The sequence below is a fragment of the Lissotriton helveticus genome, chromosome 4_2, assembly GCF_964261635.1.
Source record: "Lissotriton helveticus chromosome 4_2, aLisHel1.1, whole genome shotgun sequence".
Taxonomy (NCBI): Eukaryota; Metazoa; Chordata; class Amphibia; order Caudata; family Salamandridae; genus Lissotriton; species Lissotriton helveticus.
This window is the reverse complement of record NC_136064.1, coordinates 86,522,358-86,541,126: the sequence shown is the minus strand read 5'-3', so window position 1 is coordinate 86,541,126 and position 18,769 is coordinate 86,522,358. Positions and strand designations below refer to the sequence as shown.

Here is an 18,769-nt window from a genome sequence, read left to right as displayed (position 1 = left end):
GTCAAGGATAGACCGTCGACGACGAAGCCGTCGACGCATACACCGTCGACGAAGACCAAGCCTCCACTCAGCGGCCCGTCGACGACGAAGCCGTCGACGCATCCATCGTCGGCGCATCCATCGTCGACGAAGACCAAGCCTCCACCCAGCACCCCGTCGACGGGCCCGTCGACGGTGCCCCCGTCGACGACGTCTCTGTCGACCAGCATTACTTCGTCGACGGCCTCGTCGACGACTCTCATTCCGTCGACGCCTTCGTCGTCGACGGCCAAAGCTCCACTCTCGTCGACGAACAAAGCCCCGCTCCCGTCGACGGGCCCGTCGACGGACAGGGAATCCTCGTCGACGAAGAAAATCCCGTCCAAGTCGCCTCAGGGTGTTGCTGACGGTGCCGCATTTACGCCAATGGGCTCGTTGGCGTCGCACCAACCTCTACCAAAAACGGCTTCCATCTACACAGTGGTTACTGCTTCTTCTTTGCGGACCATACCACTCATCCAACTGAGTCCTGTGAGGAGTGGTGCTCGTCTTCCAGACAAATTATTCCAGTCTGGTGAGGAAGAATCCGGAAACGATTCGGAAGTGGAAGGATTATTTAAACAGGCAACAAGTCCTTCGGATTTGAACATTAAGTGCCAGGAATATAGTGACGAGGTTGATGTGGTGGACAATGTCGAAGATGGGACTGACTTGTTTCCTGTTGATACGTCCGAACCGGTGCCTTCAGAGCCTGTTACCCAGATACCTCTGTCCTTGGTGATGAACCTTCAGCACATGCTGGATGATTATAACCGCAGGTTTCCTTCTTCTACTCCTGCTTCTCCAGCACCACTGCCTCCTCCGCAGCCTCAACCGCAACTTCCTCAGGCACCTACACCAGTTTCACCGGCTTCACCGGATGGTGCTCGCCCTGACACTGGAGACGAGGATCCGGATCCTCACAACACAGATGACGACGACAATGACGCCGACATGGCTGAGTGGGACGATTATAGGGCTCAAACACCTTCCACTCCGCCCACCTCGCCTCTACATTCGCCCCCAGTGGACATGGCACATTTCCACAATTTGATGATCCGGGCTACAAAACGGTTTCATCTCAAAGTCGAACAACAACAGCATGAAAGTGATTGCTTTCTATATGACTTTAAAGACATCTCACAAAGGCAATCCCACACTATACCAATCGTGGAATATATTTGGAAGGAAGGCCTTAAATTGATGGAACGTCCCAATTCTGTTCCTGCGGTCTTACCCAGATTGGACAGGAAATACAAAGCACCGGCGTCTTCTCCGGCCTGCTTGGTGTCTCAACCGAAGGCAGATTCGGTAATTACTCAGGCTGCGCAAAAAAGATCGCGCAATCCTGCAACGCCACTCACGTCTCCTCCTGATCAGGAAGGCCGCAAATTGGATTCCATAGGAAAGAAATTCACGACCATGGCGGCTACTACAGTGAGGGCGGCAAACACTTTGGCTATACTGGGCCGTTATGACCGCCAGATGTGGTCCGAGATTGCTGCATTGATTCCTCAGCTGCCTGAGGCAATCCGGACAGAAGCACAGGCGATTATTCACGAGGGAGAGTTGATTTCTTCCGAAATCATTGATTGTGCACTCGATATTTCCTCCACGGGATTTCGACAATTGGCGGGGGCTGCAGTCTTGAGGCGTCAAGGCTGGCTGCGCTCTACCACTTTCCGTCCTGAAGTACAGGCAAGAGTCCTAGATTTACCTTATGACGGACAATTATTGTTTGGCAAACATGTGGATGATGCCCTTGAGGCGATAAAAAAGGACACTGACACTGCGAAATCCTTGGCGAGCCTACAATACAAGAAACGGCCTTTTCGGGGTGCACGGGGTAGAGGCGGAGGCTCCTCTACTTTTCGTGGCTCAAGTCAATATCGTTCATTCAACACCTACAACGATAACAGACAGCGGGGTGCCTATCAATCTCAAACTCGACAATCCACCTCCAGGCCTTACCAAAGGAAATCCACTTATAGAGGTGGACCAAACACCAAAAAGCAGTGACTGCCTCAGACCCTTCCTTTTGCCGACCGTACATCTTGGAGGTCGCATCTCGAAATACTTTTACAAATGGTCCACAATCACCTCCGACCAATGGGTCCTGGACGTTATATCCAAAGGACACACCCTGGAATTCACAAAATTTCCACCCAATCATCCACCTTCGGGGCCACCACCCCCTCATTTCAAGGACCTTCTGGCCCAGGTGAATTTAATGATCAAAAAAGGAGCCATCGAACTAGTGCCGCAAGATCAACGCGGCAAGGGGTTCTATTCCTGCTTTTTCTTAGTAAAGAAGAAGTCGGGGGAATGGCGTCCAATATTGGATCTACGAGCTCTAAACAAATTTCTGATTTCAAAAACTTTTCAGATGTTAACTCTGATCCAAATTCTGAATTTTCTCAATCCAAACGAGTTCTATTCCACAATCGACCTTCAGGACGCTTACTTCCATGTGCCAATCCACCCCAGACACAGGAAGTATCTCCGCTTCACGGTCGGGCAGCTACACTTCCAATTCAAAGTCCTGCCATTCGGCCTCCGCTCAGCACCAAGGGTGTTTACCAAGATCATGGCCCCCGTAGCTGCCTTCCTACGTCTCCAAGGTATCCAATTTTACCCATACCTGGACGACTGCCTCATCAAGGCAAGCACTTTTCACCAGACGGAGCAGCACACTCAAGTTTGCGTCTCCCTTTTCCACGCCTTGGGGCTTTCAATCAATTGCCAGAAGTCACACTTTCAACCATCGCAACGGAGAAATTTTCTCGGAGCCTTGCTAGATTCTCGGCAGGGAAAAGTGTTCGTTTCCCAGGAAAGACAGGACCGCATGTTAATGATGGTGCGCTCCCTCCAATCAAAACTGTCCGTTTCTGTCCGAATGTTCAAATCATTCCTTGGCATGGCATCCTCGTGCATCCACCTCATTCCAAATTGCAGATTGCACATGAGGACTCTCCAGGAGGAACTGGACAGGCAGTGGAAACAGGTGTCGGGGTCCTTCGAGGACAAGGTCCTTTTAACACCTCGCATACAGAAAGCGCTGGAGTGGTGGGCTCACCCTCCACACATATCTGCGGGCCGTTCATTCCAGGACGAACCCCCAACTCTGACGCTTACGACAGACGCGTCTCTCGAAGGCTGGGGAGCGCATCTCGACGGCATGTCTGTGAAAGGGAAGTGGACGGCAATACAACGAACTTGGCACATCAATCGTCTGGAACTCTTGGCGATTTTCTTAGCCCTCAAATCTTTCCAGAGGTTAGTGCGGGGACACACTTTGCTGGTGAGGACGGACAACACCACCAGCATGCACTACCTCAACAAGCAGGGCGGCACGAGGTCTCTTCCACTTTCTCAACTAGCACAAGAAATATGGGATTGGGCGATTCAACGTCAAATTCATCTCACAGCCATTCACGTGCCAGGTGTGGCCAATGTTCTGGCGGATTCACTCAGCCGAGCGTCATCAGACAATCACGAGTGGGAACTCAATCAGCCCACGGTCGAGTACATCTTCCGGCGGTGGGGCCAGCCACGGATGGATCTTTTCGCGACTGCTGTCAACAAGAAATGCCCACGCTTTGCAAGTCGGCATCCCCACAGAGAGTCGAGCGGGAATGCATTTTCGATCGATTGGTCGAACGATTTCATCTATGCTTTCCCTCCACTTCCTCTGATCCCTCGATTGTTACACAGGATGAGGTTCCAACCTTGTCGCATCATCCTGATCGCACCCAAGTGGCCGAGACGTCCATGGTTCACGGACCTGCTCCTCTTCTCGCAGTCCGATCCGTTGCCACTCCATCCTCTGCCGCACCTCCTCACGATGCAGCAGGGACTAATTTGTCATCCGGATCCAGCATACCTTCAACTCCATGCCTGGAACCTGAGTACAATGAATTTGCACGTTTAACTATTGACAAGGACTGCAGGGAGGTGTTAGCGCGGGCTCGCGCACCCTCCACCATAAAAACGTACCAACTCAAGTGGAAACGTTTCTGTGTCTGGTGCCGCACCAAGGATTTGGACCCAATGACGGCAAAACCTGAACAAATTTTACCTTTCTTTTTATCCCTGGCAAAATCAGGTCTGTCCCACTCAACTCTTAAAGTGTTTCTGGCGGCGATTTCCCGTTTCCGCCATGATGGTTCCACATCTTTATGTTCTTCAAGGATCATTAAACAATTTTACAAGGGCCTTTTTAGGATGTTTCCACCTATCCGTCGCCCTCCGCCTGCCTGGCGTTTGAATTTGGTCTTGTCAACTACTTCTACCACCATTTGAACCTATTCACTCGGCAACTCTTAAATTTCTCACGTGGAAAGTTGCTCTTTTACTCGCCTTAACGTCCTCAAGACGTGTCAGTGACATCCAGGCGTTTACCATACAGCCTCCTTTCCTAAAATTCTCCAAAGAGGCTGTGACATTACGAACTAATCCTAAGTTCATCCCGAAGGTTCCCAGTGACTTTCATCTCAACGAACCTGTAATTCTGAAAACTTTCTTTCCTGCTCCGCAAACTCCAGCTGAGCGGTCATTGCATTCATTAGATTTGAAACGTTGTCTCAAATTCTACATTCAACGAACTGCAGCTATCAGAAAATCGGATCAATTGTTTGTGGCATATGGTCCAACTTGCAAAGGACAACCTGTTACCAAGCAGACTATAACCAGGTGGATCTCCTCTACCATATCCTTCTGCCACCAACGGGCTGGAAAGCCCCTTCCTGCTCCTGTTCGAGCTCATTCAACTAGAGCAGTGTCTACTTCGGCTGCCCTTTTTGCGGGGGTACCCTTACGCCAGATCTGCAGAGCTGCTACTTGGTCGAGCAGCCATACTTTTACTAAGCACTACTGCCTGCAATCAACAGACGCCGCGGATGCGGCAGTGGGTCAAGCGGTGCTGCGGAATCTTTTCCAGTAAAGGTGAGCCTCTGTTGCTACCCGCCTCCAGTCATAAAGGTTTTTTCATAATTATGTTTTGGTATTTAGTGCATATTACCATATATATATATATATATTTACCTTCTTTGCTTGATGTATTACCTTTATGACTCCTGTGATGTTTTTACTGCTTTCTACTCTATTCAAGCATGTGAATCTATGAAAGACACCCCTAATACTGGAGAAGAACTATAGTTACTTACCTGTAAACTGTGGTTCTCCAGTATTGGTGTCTTTCATAGATTCACATGCGACCCTCCCATCCTCCCCTCAGAGGCTCTCTTCTCCTCAGGCACTTTTACTTACTCTGTGCTACGAAAATCTGAGGACTTGGGCTTCTGAGGAGAAGGTTCTAGAGGAGGCTACAGCCTGATTGGCTGGAATGTGATCCAACACATAATGACTCTGATATGCTACTAAAGTGAGTTCTCCCTTAGGCTTTTCAATGGGCCTATTATGTTCTATGGTACTTTTAGAATTTACAATTTACTGCACTATATGTATGTATATTTTTATTAGTTATATTTTTCATGTATACATGCATATATGACTGCTATTTTATGTACCGTGGGACTCCCACTTCGACGACGGGGGATATTCAAGCATGTGAATCTATGAAAGACACCAATACTGGAGAACCACAGTTTACAGGTAAGTAACTATAGTTCTTAGGCTTTTGCATCGTAGGAGTACTCATGATTACTGCCATGTACCTATATGCCTGCCTATATTCACTGTTTTAGCAACATGGTAGAATCCTACCTTTTATTTAATCTGTTGGTGCTTAGAATCTTGTATATCTGTTTCTGTCTAATGGTTGTTGCAGCACACGCATTGTATACTAGGATGATGCTTGTTCAATAAATACTTATTGAAAACGTCCCCACTGTTTATTCTGTCTATTTGTCTGAGGCAAAGAGAGCACAAGTGACTGAGCGAAAAGTACTGTACTGTTTCTACGATCCCTGAGGGATCAGGGTTGTCATGTTCGATAGTTGCCAGAAACTACTTATTCCTTGGTAAGGTTGGGGGGGGTTATAGTGGCACTGTGGGTTAGCTGGTCTATAAATTAATATGTGCTTTGGGGGAGCCTGGAATCAGTCTGGACACCAATCCAGTAGTTTGTTGTCTAAACGCGTAGATCTTATAAAGATTTGTATGAACTACACGACACCACAACATTCTTTCTGCACGGCCTGACAAAAACCTGGGTAAAAAAAGCTGGAACTCTCGCAGATCGGAACACTTTGTAGCTGTCTAAATAGTCAACAGAGGGAAGGAAAATCTTGTTGGCAGAGTGGAAGCTGTGTATGTACTACTGTGGGATGTCATTTATGATGGAGAAAGAAGCACCTGATCTTTCAATATGTTCTCTATTGGAGGGTCCAAAAAGTCAGTCATGTCATCAAATTCCATTTCTTTTGGAAGGCAAGTGACGTGAATACTGTGGCAGTGTAGGCCATTATCAAGGTCATCTTTCTTTCCTTTGCTGGAGCTCACCATATCAGGATAAATCATAACTATCAGTGTGTATCAGTGTGCTAGCTCCTTCCTTAGCAGTGTTACAGGGGCTGCATGTCCCAGACGTGATGGGGATGATGCAGATTTCATTCATATCGTGTGGTCGTGCCTGATCACTAAAACACTCTGGGAAGGGGCATGATGCAAGATGTCAGTGGCAGACTCGTTGGACTGACTACAGGTAGATCATTGACTGATAGAATTGTCACAAAAAACGAAGAGGAAAATGAAAAGTACATTTTTGTCTGTATTTTAATTACTTGCTAGATGTCGAATTGCTGTACATTGGTTGCAGGCTGTAAAACTACATATGAACAGATGTGGTTGTTAAATCCTTGTAACAGCGAGGACTAACCCAAAAGCTGATATTGCGAAGTGGAAAGAGTTTTCAATTTACTACAGGACGTACATTTTTGGTAAAGGGTAAACCACAGAAAGAAAATGTTGCAGATGTTGCTCAGATATGAATTTACCTTAAATAAATGAAAAGACAAGAGTTGTTTAGCAAAACAGGAACGAGTCGGTTTAATTTAACACTGCGGCCAGGAGCGCCGGGACAGAATGTGTCTGCTCAAAATCTCTTGATGTACCAAGATTTGGCTGTCAATTTATACAGTTCATGAGGTATAATCAAACAATTTTCTACATTCCAAAAAAGCATCTCAGTTGTAAATCAACAAACGCAGGCATCTGATAAGGACACAGATGAACCTCGAGAATGATGGAGAGGTCACCATGGGTGAATCTGACAGCAATGATGTGAGTTCATCGGAACTCCTAAAAATATTATGGCAGCCACTGGTATCGTTTTTAGCGACATCATCAAAATTACAAATACAGGTGTTATTTTGTACATTGATATTGTTCATACAGGTATTAACAAGGTTATGCTTACTCTGGTCTGAACGTACATGGACATTGTTATTATTCCTAACAATTATATTATCGAATGAGCATGGATCATGGAATACATTCGTATCATTATTGCTGGTGTTGGCGCTGCTGTGCGGGCAGAAGTTACGGTAACCATTGACGGGCATTGTGCGGGTAAAAGCTGTGGCATGTGTTCACATTGCATTTGTAAAATATCTTATCTTAAGCACTTTAAATTGATTACATTTGTTTTGCTTTTTTTAGGGGGAAGTTCATCAAAGAGCAAAAAAAAAGGTACGCTTAAAAGCTTTTTATTAGCGTTAAAAAACAAAACAGTTTTTAAACTAACTTGTTACCCAACTTTAATTTCTCAGTTCTCATGACTTTATTTAATTGGCTATACATACAATAATAGCGAATATTTGGTTTGTTAGTTCTTCATGGTATCGTTATATATACACGTTCCTAACACTCTGAACCTTGCAATGATTACTCTTTTATTTTATGGTTCTATGTCCTTCGCAGTTCCACTCTTATTACCGTGTGCCTTTGCTTGCTCTACTTGCTGTTTTGGGATACCTATTTCTCTCATTGAGCTAATGCTGGGTTTTCATTGTGCAGTACATTCCTGGCAATGACAGTTGTATACACTGCCTGTTACCAGAAACACTCTTAGGTTGCACCCTTACATTATGTGCTCTTGATCATGGAACTAAATGCAATTCCCCACTCGCGCTCTGGGTAATTTTTAGTGCAAAATGTACCATGTTTTGACAAAGCATAGAGATGACTATTGAGCTTAGGGTTATTATCCATTTAGTCAGATTTAAGTATATGTGATATTGACCTGTTTTGTAAATGTTAAACTTATTTTTGGTAACTATAAACATGTCACTGATGTCACCCCCAGTGGTGCCAGTTCCTGTACTTGTGCTGGCTGTGTTGGTGACCCAGCGTACGTTATACTGCTCTGTTTATAGAAGCACTTTGCAGTGCTAGGATACACACAGCAATGCATATATGATGTTTGCCGTTCAAAGATTTACACGTTTCTTTTCTCAATGCTGCAATCCTATGATGTACAGCTGGGGTGGGGAGTCTTCTGAGTGGGACACACAGTTTTTATAAGTCATTTTCTGGATTTTAATAAGCGGGCCACTTGTCACCAGGTCAAATTTTATAAAATTACAGTTATACCTGAAAAATACCACTTGTTGTGTAAAATGATAACAAACTTTGATTCTCGTAGGTTTAGTGCATAGAGAATCGTGATTTTATTAAAGACAAGGAGGCTAGCATTATGCATAACCTCATATTTACCAAATTCTGAGCAGCACTTTAAAATCTTCTAGTATAACAGTATGAAGTCACAAAACATAAGAACATTCCACATAACATAAGCCTTCAACAGTCTAGGCTCATCCTCTTTTGCTTCTCTTCTTTCTTCCAATATCATCCTTTTCTTTCCTCTCACCAGACTCCTTGACAACTCCTCTTCTGAGCATCTGTAACAAAATAAAAAATTAATCCACAAAGACATAACCTTTAGTAAAACTTTATCTATACTACTATAATAAAGGAAGAACTTTCAGCCTTTGAGGCGGGTAAACTCGGGAACCACAGCGCCAATTCACACACCCGATACACCGTTGGAATCGTTAGGGTGTGTAGATGGTTATAGGCTATATAAATAAAAAAAAACGTTATTTACAAAAATTTAGAGTAAAAAAAAAAGTAGTCCCTCCGAAGTAGCGCCGGCCGCAACGTGCGTGCTCACGTCAGGAGCGCGGGGAGGAGCGGCCTCCAGGAGCGCGACGAGGAGCGGCGGACATGGCGCGGGGGAGGAGCGGTGACGTGAGGAGCAGCGGACAGGCCAGCGGCGGTGCGAGCAGCGGACAGGCTGGAGGAGCGGCGGCTGAGGTAAGGGAGCGGCGGACATGGCGCGTGGGAGGAGCGCTGACGTGAGGAGCAGCGGACAGGCCAGCGGTGGTGTGAGCAGCGGACAGGTGGGACTAGCGGCGGCTGAGGTAAGGGGACCCATGTCGGGGAAGAGGGGACCCATGTCGGGGCAGGCGGAGGTCGGGGCAGGCGGAGGTCGGGGCAGGCAGGGGTCGGGCAGGCGGGGGACGGGGAAGCCTGTTGCTCCCGGACAACGTCGGGACGGGCTGCTAGTATATGTATATATATATATATATATATATATATATATATATATATATATATATATATATATATATATATATATATATTAAAATCCTACAACATTACATATAAATAAATCCTGCTCACCCACCAACTGGGTAGGGTGGGCGGGAAAATGCTAGCCTCCTTGTCTTTAATAAAATCACGATTCTCTATGCACTAAACCTAAAGAGAATCGACATGTCGGGGTGGGCGGGGGTCGGGGAAGCCTGTTGCTCCCGGACAACGTCGGGACGGGCTGCTAGTATATATATATATATATATATATATATATATATATATATATATATATATATATATATATATATATATATTTATATATATATATATATATATATATATATATCAATTAAAATCCTACAACATTACATATAAATAAATCCTGCTCACCCACCAACTGGGTAGGGTGGGCGGGAAAATGCTAGCCTCCTTGTCTTTAATAAAATCACGATTCTCTATGCACTAAACCTAAAGAGAATCGAAACTTTATGGGAAAACGGGAGGCTAGCATTATGCATGTTTATAGTCTTTTAGAACTTGCTCCGACACATGTTCCACTGGCCTAAAACAAAAATCTCCAAACACTTTGTAATTAGACTAATCAGTTGCTTTCAGAATTTCGATCAAACTTTCTCCAGAACTGTAAACCTTCGAAGCCATGGCTCCATGAATTAAATGCACGTTGAACTTCCCCAAATTCACACCAGTTTCATTCACGCATTGTGTCCTTGACCCATCTCCCGATATTTGCTGTTGAAACTGTCCTATGCACTTTCACATACATAATCAACAACTGATCTACTCCCGCACTCCTGAACTCGCTCACTCTTTTTTTTTAAATATTTTTTTTTATTTTAACAGTAAGACAAGAGCAGGCAATACAGATATCAGGTGTTTCGCAGTAAAATACAGAACAGGGTCAGGCGTGGGAAATATACAAACAATAATCACTGTAAGAAGTAAAAGGCCCATCACGGGTACACATAACGGAAACAGGAAATAAGCAGTCTATTAAGCAATCAAAGCAATCCCACCCGCGTGACCTCGTCCACAATGTTACAGGATAATTAAGCCAGCGAAGACACCCGGACAAAAAAGGATTTGTGAAATATAAACAGCCCAACTCTCGTAGAAGGAAAAAGAAAAGACAAAAGGGGCCATAGAACAAAAGAAGGCAAAATAAAAAACCCCACCCCTAACCCCCCACCCTGCACCCCTGCAATGGCTACGGCCTAACCCCACTAGCAGCGTGCCTGCCGCCCAAGAACTACCCTAAAGGAAGGGAAAAGAGAAAGCGGAGGAGGAGAAAGCAAACACACTCCCGGTCTCCCGTACCCCCCGCCAACAGCGACCACCCCGAGACATGGTAAAATCAATATTTAGCTATACAAGCCAGTCAGGGGAGGATAAACAACAACCACCCAATTCTCGTCACAATATAGGCACAACCCCGGCATCGCTAAAAGCTATTTTATCGGAACCCAGCGATAAAGTTCAGCCCTGGCCAGTACGGTCCGTCATAAGAGTCTTTGCCACTCGAGCCGCCATTTTAAAGGAAAAGGCAAAGCGTCCACAAAAGTTCTTGTCAGCACGGGAGGATCGAATACAGGATAAAAGTTCACGGCTCGAACGAGGAAAGGTGTCCAAAAACAGCGAGTATCCTAAACCATCACCAAGGAACTCGTAGCCACATGGAAGACCGTCTATAGATGCGTTAGGCGGCAGCAGGATCAGGCAAGAGACGCTAGCGAGAAGCACGGGCTGGCTTGTCGGTAATAGGGGACCGTCAAGGTTCATGAACCGGGTTATGCACGGGGACCTCAACCTCTGATGTGCAATGCACCGCTGGTACCATCTCTAGCTGGAAACCAATCGAGGTGTCGTCGTCAGGTTCCAGGATACCGTCCACTTTCACCATCAGTGTCCGGAACACAGCGACTGTGTGCGAATGGAGCGCCCCAATGGCGGCCACAACGGCCTGCAGCGATGGCGCGCCTTCCGTCCGCTCCATCCCCTCTCAATAGGCGACAGAGCCGGACTTGAACCCCGGAGGCCGGCTGCTCCGGAGTCGCAGGCCACGCAAATCTGATATCAAGTAATGGGCGCTCCTCGTCTTACAGAACACACCTTCGCCGTCAGAGAGGGCCCCAGCCCGTCGACCCCGGGAGGGCAGAAAGGTCTCCGGGCACCGGACCCCCACCACAGCAGCCGGTGTGGCACGCTGGTGTGTCCTCGGTGTAGATCGTTCAAAGGATCGTCACAAAAAGGCAACAATTCAGGCACTCTTTGGGAGACCGGGCTCAGTCCAGGTCTCACGGCCGATGTTGTTCAACTCTGACCCGGATAGTCTAGAAATCGAGGCCCCGGCTTCCACACGTTGTTAGGCCGAGAATGGAAACACGGCGTATCTTCGTCAGCCGATGAGGTAGAAATCTCGGGATTGCACCTTTAGAAGCAGTAGACCTTCATAAACAAGGAAATCAGGTGTAAGGTCAGGATTGAAGACAGGATAATCGAGCTGCTGGCGGAGGTCAGCGGAGCCGGGAGCTTACGCGGCCATCTTGATTCGTAGTGTAGCTCCTCCTCCAACTCACTCACTCTTGACTCATATTCCCTTATACATCGTTCCACACGCAGTTTTGGATGATCATTGAATCTTGGATAAAAATATTTTCAGACATGGATTTTGTTCTTCGTTTAATTTTTAAAAAAAACACTCCCCCAGGATAAAAAATCTTCCTGAAGTATCCAAAGCTTTCACTTCAGAAACTCTTCTAAAAGAAATCATGCACAACAATGTAGCCAACTTCCCAGTTAAATGTTTCATACTCAAAAACCTGTTACTTTGCCATCCTTCAACAAGTTTCAAAATCAAACTAACATCCCACAGAGTATTATACCTAGAACCTGGCGGTTTTCTTAAACAAATTCCTTTCATAATTCTACAAACCAATTGACTTTACCCAACAGAAACTCCTTTAAAAAGCAATGACCTGCAGCTACATTTGATCTATAACAATTAACAGTACTATAACTTAGACCTTCTGAAGCCTTGCCAAACAATTTGCAATCATAACTTCATCAGCTTCAACGGAATCCGAATCCCTTTCCATGCACCAGCATACCCAAACTTTCCACGTGCTTACATACCTTTCCCTTGTTCCTGGTGCCCATGACTCAAATAATAACTTTGAAGCCTCTCCTGATAACTCAGCGAGTGTACCGGATTTCCTGAAATGCTCCAAACTAAAAGGCTGAGCACCCCTGACTCCACTAATGGATGTTCCCTTCTGCCCACATCTATCAAAAGACCTTCTTCCTCTTCTATCAAATGTGGATCCTCCATAGCTAACTCCATCACAGATGGATAACATGCTTGTGTTAACCAAAAAGGAGTTACTAAAGCTAGTCTGCATGCTTGTCTCCTCACCTGCATCAGAACCCTCAGAATCATTGAAAATTGGGGAAAAGCATACTCTCTCAACCCTTTCCAGTTTAGGCTGAAAGCATCCACTTTCATTGTCCCCGGATCGGGTCTCCAACTCACATAAGTCTCCAATTGATTCGTTAACCTTGACGTAAATAAGTCTACGTCTGCCTTCAAAGAGCCCGATGCTCCCTGAACCCTCTTAAAATACCTTGGATTCAATTTCCAATAGCTATAATCTTAAAATGAAAAACAAGGAATTCCAATCTGCTACTAGATTCTATTTCCCTGGCAGATACTGAGCTGTTATGCTTATCTTGTGTTCCATGCAAAACGTCTAAAAATCCTTTGCCAACTCTCATAACCTCTTTGACCTGCTTCCCCCAACTTTGTTTGTAAGTCACTGCCTAAATATTGTCCATCCTTAATAAAACAGACCTTTTTTAATCCTATCCTTGAAACGCCTAGAACCCTGATTTCAATTCCAAACAATTTTTTTGATCTTCTCTCTCTTCCAAAATCCATCGCCCACATGTTTCCAGTGTTTCTAATTTCACTCCCCAACCTAAATTGCTTGCATCTGTCTCTAACACATAATCCGGACTTCCCCCAGAAATCAGCAATCCATTCCATACATGCAAATACTCTAGTTACCGAATCAACTCTTCCTTCGCTTCTGCATCCAATTTCACCTTGTCTCACCTTGTTTCACCCTTTGTTCAAATTTGAAACTTTGACTCTTTTCAAAGCCCCGTAATGCAACGGTCCTAGAAAAATAGCCTATATTTGATGATGACAAAAGACCTATTACTAACCCTTGCTAACTGTCTAAGACTTACCTCTGGTTTCTTTAACAATAATTTCACCTCTCTTCTTATTGAGATAATTTTCCTTTCTGGTAACTTCAACTATTTCTTTACCGTTTCCACCACAAAACCTAAAAACTCCATTCTTTGAGCTGGCTTCAAAACAGATCTCTCTAAGTTTAACACACACCCTAAATCTGTCAGCAACCTCTGAACCATCATACTGTGCTGCAAACACGTTTGTACATTCCCATTCATGATTAGAATGTCATCTAAATCAATCAACATTCGAATCCCTCTTTTTCCAAATATCCCAGGACTGGTCTCATCACCTTTGAAAAACACCAAGGGGCAGAAGACAGTCCAAAAGGGAGAAAAACAAACTAAAATAGTTGTTTTGAACTGAAGGTAGTGTTGACGTTCCTCTGCAATCGGTATTGAAACAAATGCATCCTTAAAATCTATTTTCACCACCCAGTCGTTGTCCATCAAGATATCCCTTAACAGATGAAGACCTCCCATCTTGAAATATCTGTAAATCACATACTGATTTAACTCCCTCAGATTTATAAAATGCCTCCATCCTTTTTCTTTTTTCTCCACTACAAAAAGTGTACTTACTGTAGGAAAAAAGTCAAGGAAGCAGTAAGGTAATCCAAACAGGTTTACTTATCCTTCACGTATTTACAGGTTTCCAGTCAACTCTTTAATGCCATTTCCAACTCCCGTCTTTTACACCACGCATCTTCGAAAGATGCACACTCGTGAACCCTGTACTGGACATTCGCTACACACCACGAGACAGACACGAGACGACATAGCATGCTGTCTCGTGTCTATCACATATTCCAACACACCTTCCCCCTTTACAAATTAATCCCCCAAAAAATAACAACAAAATAATATATACATATCTTGACTAGAATGAAAATAATTAATTTATAATGTCAAAGCAATTTTAAACTGTTATCTAATTCATAACATAGTCATTGTACCTTATAGGTAAGCGATGAGTTCCGACGCTTCTTTTTGAAATATCAATATCACATTGAACGTGAGGTGCAACACCAGCATTATTTTCTAATCTAATATCCAAAAATACATTGCTGTCACTATCACATTCAGAAACCTTCTTTTCTTTGAATAAAGAAACTATTCAAATTCCACACACTTCCTCCTCCTATCCTAACAGCATGTTTAAAAACTTCGACAACTCTTTTAGGTTGTGACCAAACTGGAGCTCCTTTTAGGACTCCCTCTTTTTTCCTTATGCAAACTAAATCACCAATTGAAATTCCTTGTTTGCTTACAAATCCTCGTTTCTTTTCCATTTTTTTCATTCCTCTGTATGCATTTACCCTACTACGAACCAAGTTGTAGTCAACTTTAGAAGATTGGCAGTTGTCATTAAGGTTTTTTTAACCACCATGGGTTAAGTCTAGTGCTTGGTTTACGACCTCTTAAAAGTTCAAACGGACTGACTAAAGTGCCTGAATTAGGTGAGGTTCTATAGGACAGCAACATGGATTGCAATGCATTGCGCCAATTCAAACCACCCTTTGCAGAACGTTGAATGGCTTCCTTCACAACTTTGTTAAATCGCTCGACTTGCCATTAGCCTCTGGATGGAAGACAGCAATTCTCTTATGCACAACGCCACATTTCATGAAGAAATATTCAATTTCTTTACTAATAAATTGTGGTCCATTATCAGTAACCACTTCTTCTGGTATCCCTTCTCTGCAAAAAACCTAATCTAAAAACTCTATAACATTCTTGGGCCTGATGTCCCTTACATTTTAACTTCTGGCCATTTCGAAAAATAGTCAATTAAGACAATTCCAAATTTCTCTTGTTCAAGTAGAACACCAAAAGGTCCAGTAATATAATATCAAGACCAAGTTTCCGCCATGGACCAGATGGATATTCTACTGGACAAGGTTCAAAACGTAGAGCCACTGCAGATTTATCACTATTGGCACAATTTGTACATCTGCGTACAAAATGTTCCACACACACATCAATTCCAGGCCACCAAAAAAAAATCTCCTACTCGCCTCCTTGTAAAAGAGATGCCTAAATGACCTTCATGTGCAATTCCAATGATGACATTTCTCAATGAATGGGGAGGAATGAACTTATCTCCCCTCATGAGTAACCCACTCTCAACTCTCAACTCCCAACTCATCTTGTATCTTCGAGTAAACCATCATGTCGCCAGACAATTTCCTTTGCTCAGGCCAACCTTGTAAAATATACTTTTGAACATTTGATAGTTCCGCATCTTTCTGCATTTCTTTGGACCATGATTCTTCAATTAAGTTAATTTTATCACCACACATTAACATTACATCTTGAGAAGTAAAAGCAACTTCACATTCTTCATCCTCTACATGACCTTTAAAAGAAGAATGTAACCTAGACGTGCAATCTGCATGAGTATTCATTTTGCCTTGTACATACTCAATCTGGTATTGGAATGACTGCAATCTTGATGCTAATCTAGCAAGGCGAGCGGACATTGTCCCCCCCCCCGTGCCATAATGTAAATAAGGGGTTTATGAACTGTTTTTATTGTGAATCTTGTCCCCCACAAAAATGTTTTGAAAGGTTCTGCTCCCCAAACACAAGCTAATAGCTCCCTCTCGATAACTGAATAATGTTTCTCAGCATCTCTTAACGCTCTTGATGCATATGCTATTATCCATTCTTTTCTGTAGTCTTTTTTGCATGAGAACAGCACCTAATCCCGTTTTGCTTGCGTCAACCATTATAATACATTTTTTTCTGGGGACAAAAGGTTTCAAACATGGTGCATTCACAATAAATATTTTAAGATTTTGAAATGCTTCTGTCATCTCACTAGACCATAGAAACGTTTCATTTTTCTTCAAAAGACATCTAAAAGGATCCACCTTTGATGAAAAGTTGGGTATACATTTTGCATAGAATTCAATTAATCCTAAAAATGCTACTAATTGTTCTTTGGAAGATGGTACCGGTGCATTAGAATGCTTTCTAGGGGAGGAGCCAAGACAGCGACTGTGATGGCCGCCTAAGACCTCGGCTCCGCGGCCCTTCTCCTCCCGCGTGGATATCCTGTAATTGATCCTGGACCTATTTCACACTCCCGCGTCGGTGAGGACGCCCGGTCACAGGTCGCGTGATCCCGAGGTCTCTCCCAGCCATACACCCAGAGAAACATCCATTCGCATTTTGCGGCCTGCAATGGCGTTGGAACCGGGACTGTGCGTTATAGACGGGGCCGGGAACTGAGTGAACAACAGCGGTCACCCGTGCGGGGGAGGAGTCGGTCAGCTGGAGCAATGAGATGATCGGCTTGCTTCTTGCCGAGGACAGCTAGAACAACTAGAGGTGCGGATCGGAGTATGCCCGGCGTAGTAATTTCGAGGGATTGTGTAATTATGTGCCTAATTGCAAGTGAGCCGATCAGACGCTGTTGGCCGCCCGGCCCGCTTTTGGGGGGCTGCTCCCGAATTTTCGCATGAACTGCTCCCTTTCACGGATGGCTCGCATCGGATGCTGCCAATTGGGCATTTATTGATACTGCCCTTACAGAATTGCTGCAGTACTATGGAGCCTGATATGCCTTTGTTTGAGGCTCGGTCCCACACGTTAGTGGAACGGCTTGCTGACCAAATCGATAATGTGGAGTGTAACACCCGAAGTGCTGGCTTGCAGGAAGGAGGGGAGTGCATGGAAATGAGGAGCGTGGAAGTGTTGGCACATGGAGTTGGATTACCGTGTCGTGACCTTCTAGCGGCTCTTAGTGCCCTACACTCCACCCTGGAACGTGGCGCCCAAGCATTTGGGAATAAATTGGATGCCATGGTGTCTACCTTGAGACTTTCGATTCCAGACAGTCTTCAGGCTCACGATGACCTGCCTGGTTCTGTACCCGGGAGGAGCGCGATGGTTGCCCCTGTGAACATTGCAATACCGGAGGTCCTGGTTCGTGTGGTAACTGGTGCACAGGCTTCCGTATGTTCGGACTGCTCGGTAGGACTAACACTGGATCCAGAGGTGGCAGTATCGTTCTATGCTATGCTCCCGAAAACCCTAGTGCTGCCTCAGATACTGTCGGACATTTTGTTTCTCCTCTCCCTCCCTGATATTGTACATGTGAACTGGAAGATACGCTTCGGAGCGGTATTGGGATTGTTGGACTGCCATGCTGATGACTGTGTTTGTGTTCAGATATGTCGCCTTATTGTGTGTGGACCGCAGTCTGAGCTAGATTTGAGGCTCCGTTCCCTCGCAATATTCGTTATGGGAATGGGTCGACTGCGATTGGACTCCGTTGGTGCATTAGATCGCACGGGACAGGGTTGAGGTAGTGTCCTGGATTGCTGGAGTTTGCTTTCCTGGTGACTATGTGGGACATGCCTTCTGTTGATTGAAATGATGGTCGCACGGGTGCCGGTTTGAAGGGCTGGGATCGGATGGGTGGGTGGTTGGAGGCCAGTATAATAATTCTCTCTCCTCCTCCACTTTCTTTCTCTTTTGTCTTACTAAATTTCGGGTTTCCATTTAGGGCGACGGGCACACTGCTGGGGGGGGTAGGCCATGGCCTTCTGCAGGGGTGCGGGGTGGGGGGGTTGGCGGGGGGGGGGGGTTCTTTCTATTTTCTTGTTTCCTCCTTGGTTCTATGACCCTTTTTCTTTATTCTCTTCTGCGTTATCGTTTCACAGGGTTCCTGTAGTGTCCTCAGTTTTTTGTGGGGTGGGGCATTGGTCTATCACGTATAGTGATTGTAATGATGGCTACTTTGTATTGTTTACTTCGCCCTTCACTCCCACTTTAATTGTTATGCTGATTGCCGTTATATATTCTGATGGCCAGCTGTAGGTCCTGAAACAATCGCTTGGCATTGCTCCTGTAATCTCTAGAAACTTTTAAAAAGAAACCTCTTTCATCCTGGTATCGTTATGGTACGGTC

At 45.0% G+C, this 18,769-nt stretch overlaps 1 protein-coding gene across 17 annotated transcripts in view; it reads left to right on the top strand.

Annotated features, from left to right (window-relative positions):
- The window catches only part of EDA (ectodysplasin A), a 1,521,038-nt gene that overhangs the window by 772,750 nt on the left and 729,519 nt on the right, over positions 1-18,769 (top strand). For all 17 annotated transcript variants that reach the window (XR_013594046.1, XR_013594047.1, XR_013594045.1 and 14 more), the window contains exon 3: positions 7,639-7,668. Coding sequence is in view for 12 of the 17 variants with exons in the window: in XM_078640160.1 (XP_078496286.1) it covers positions 7,639-7,668 (30 nt within the window). In the remaining 5 variants the exon portion in view is untranslated. The remainder of the gene's footprint in view (positions 1-7,638; positions 7,669-18,769) is intronic.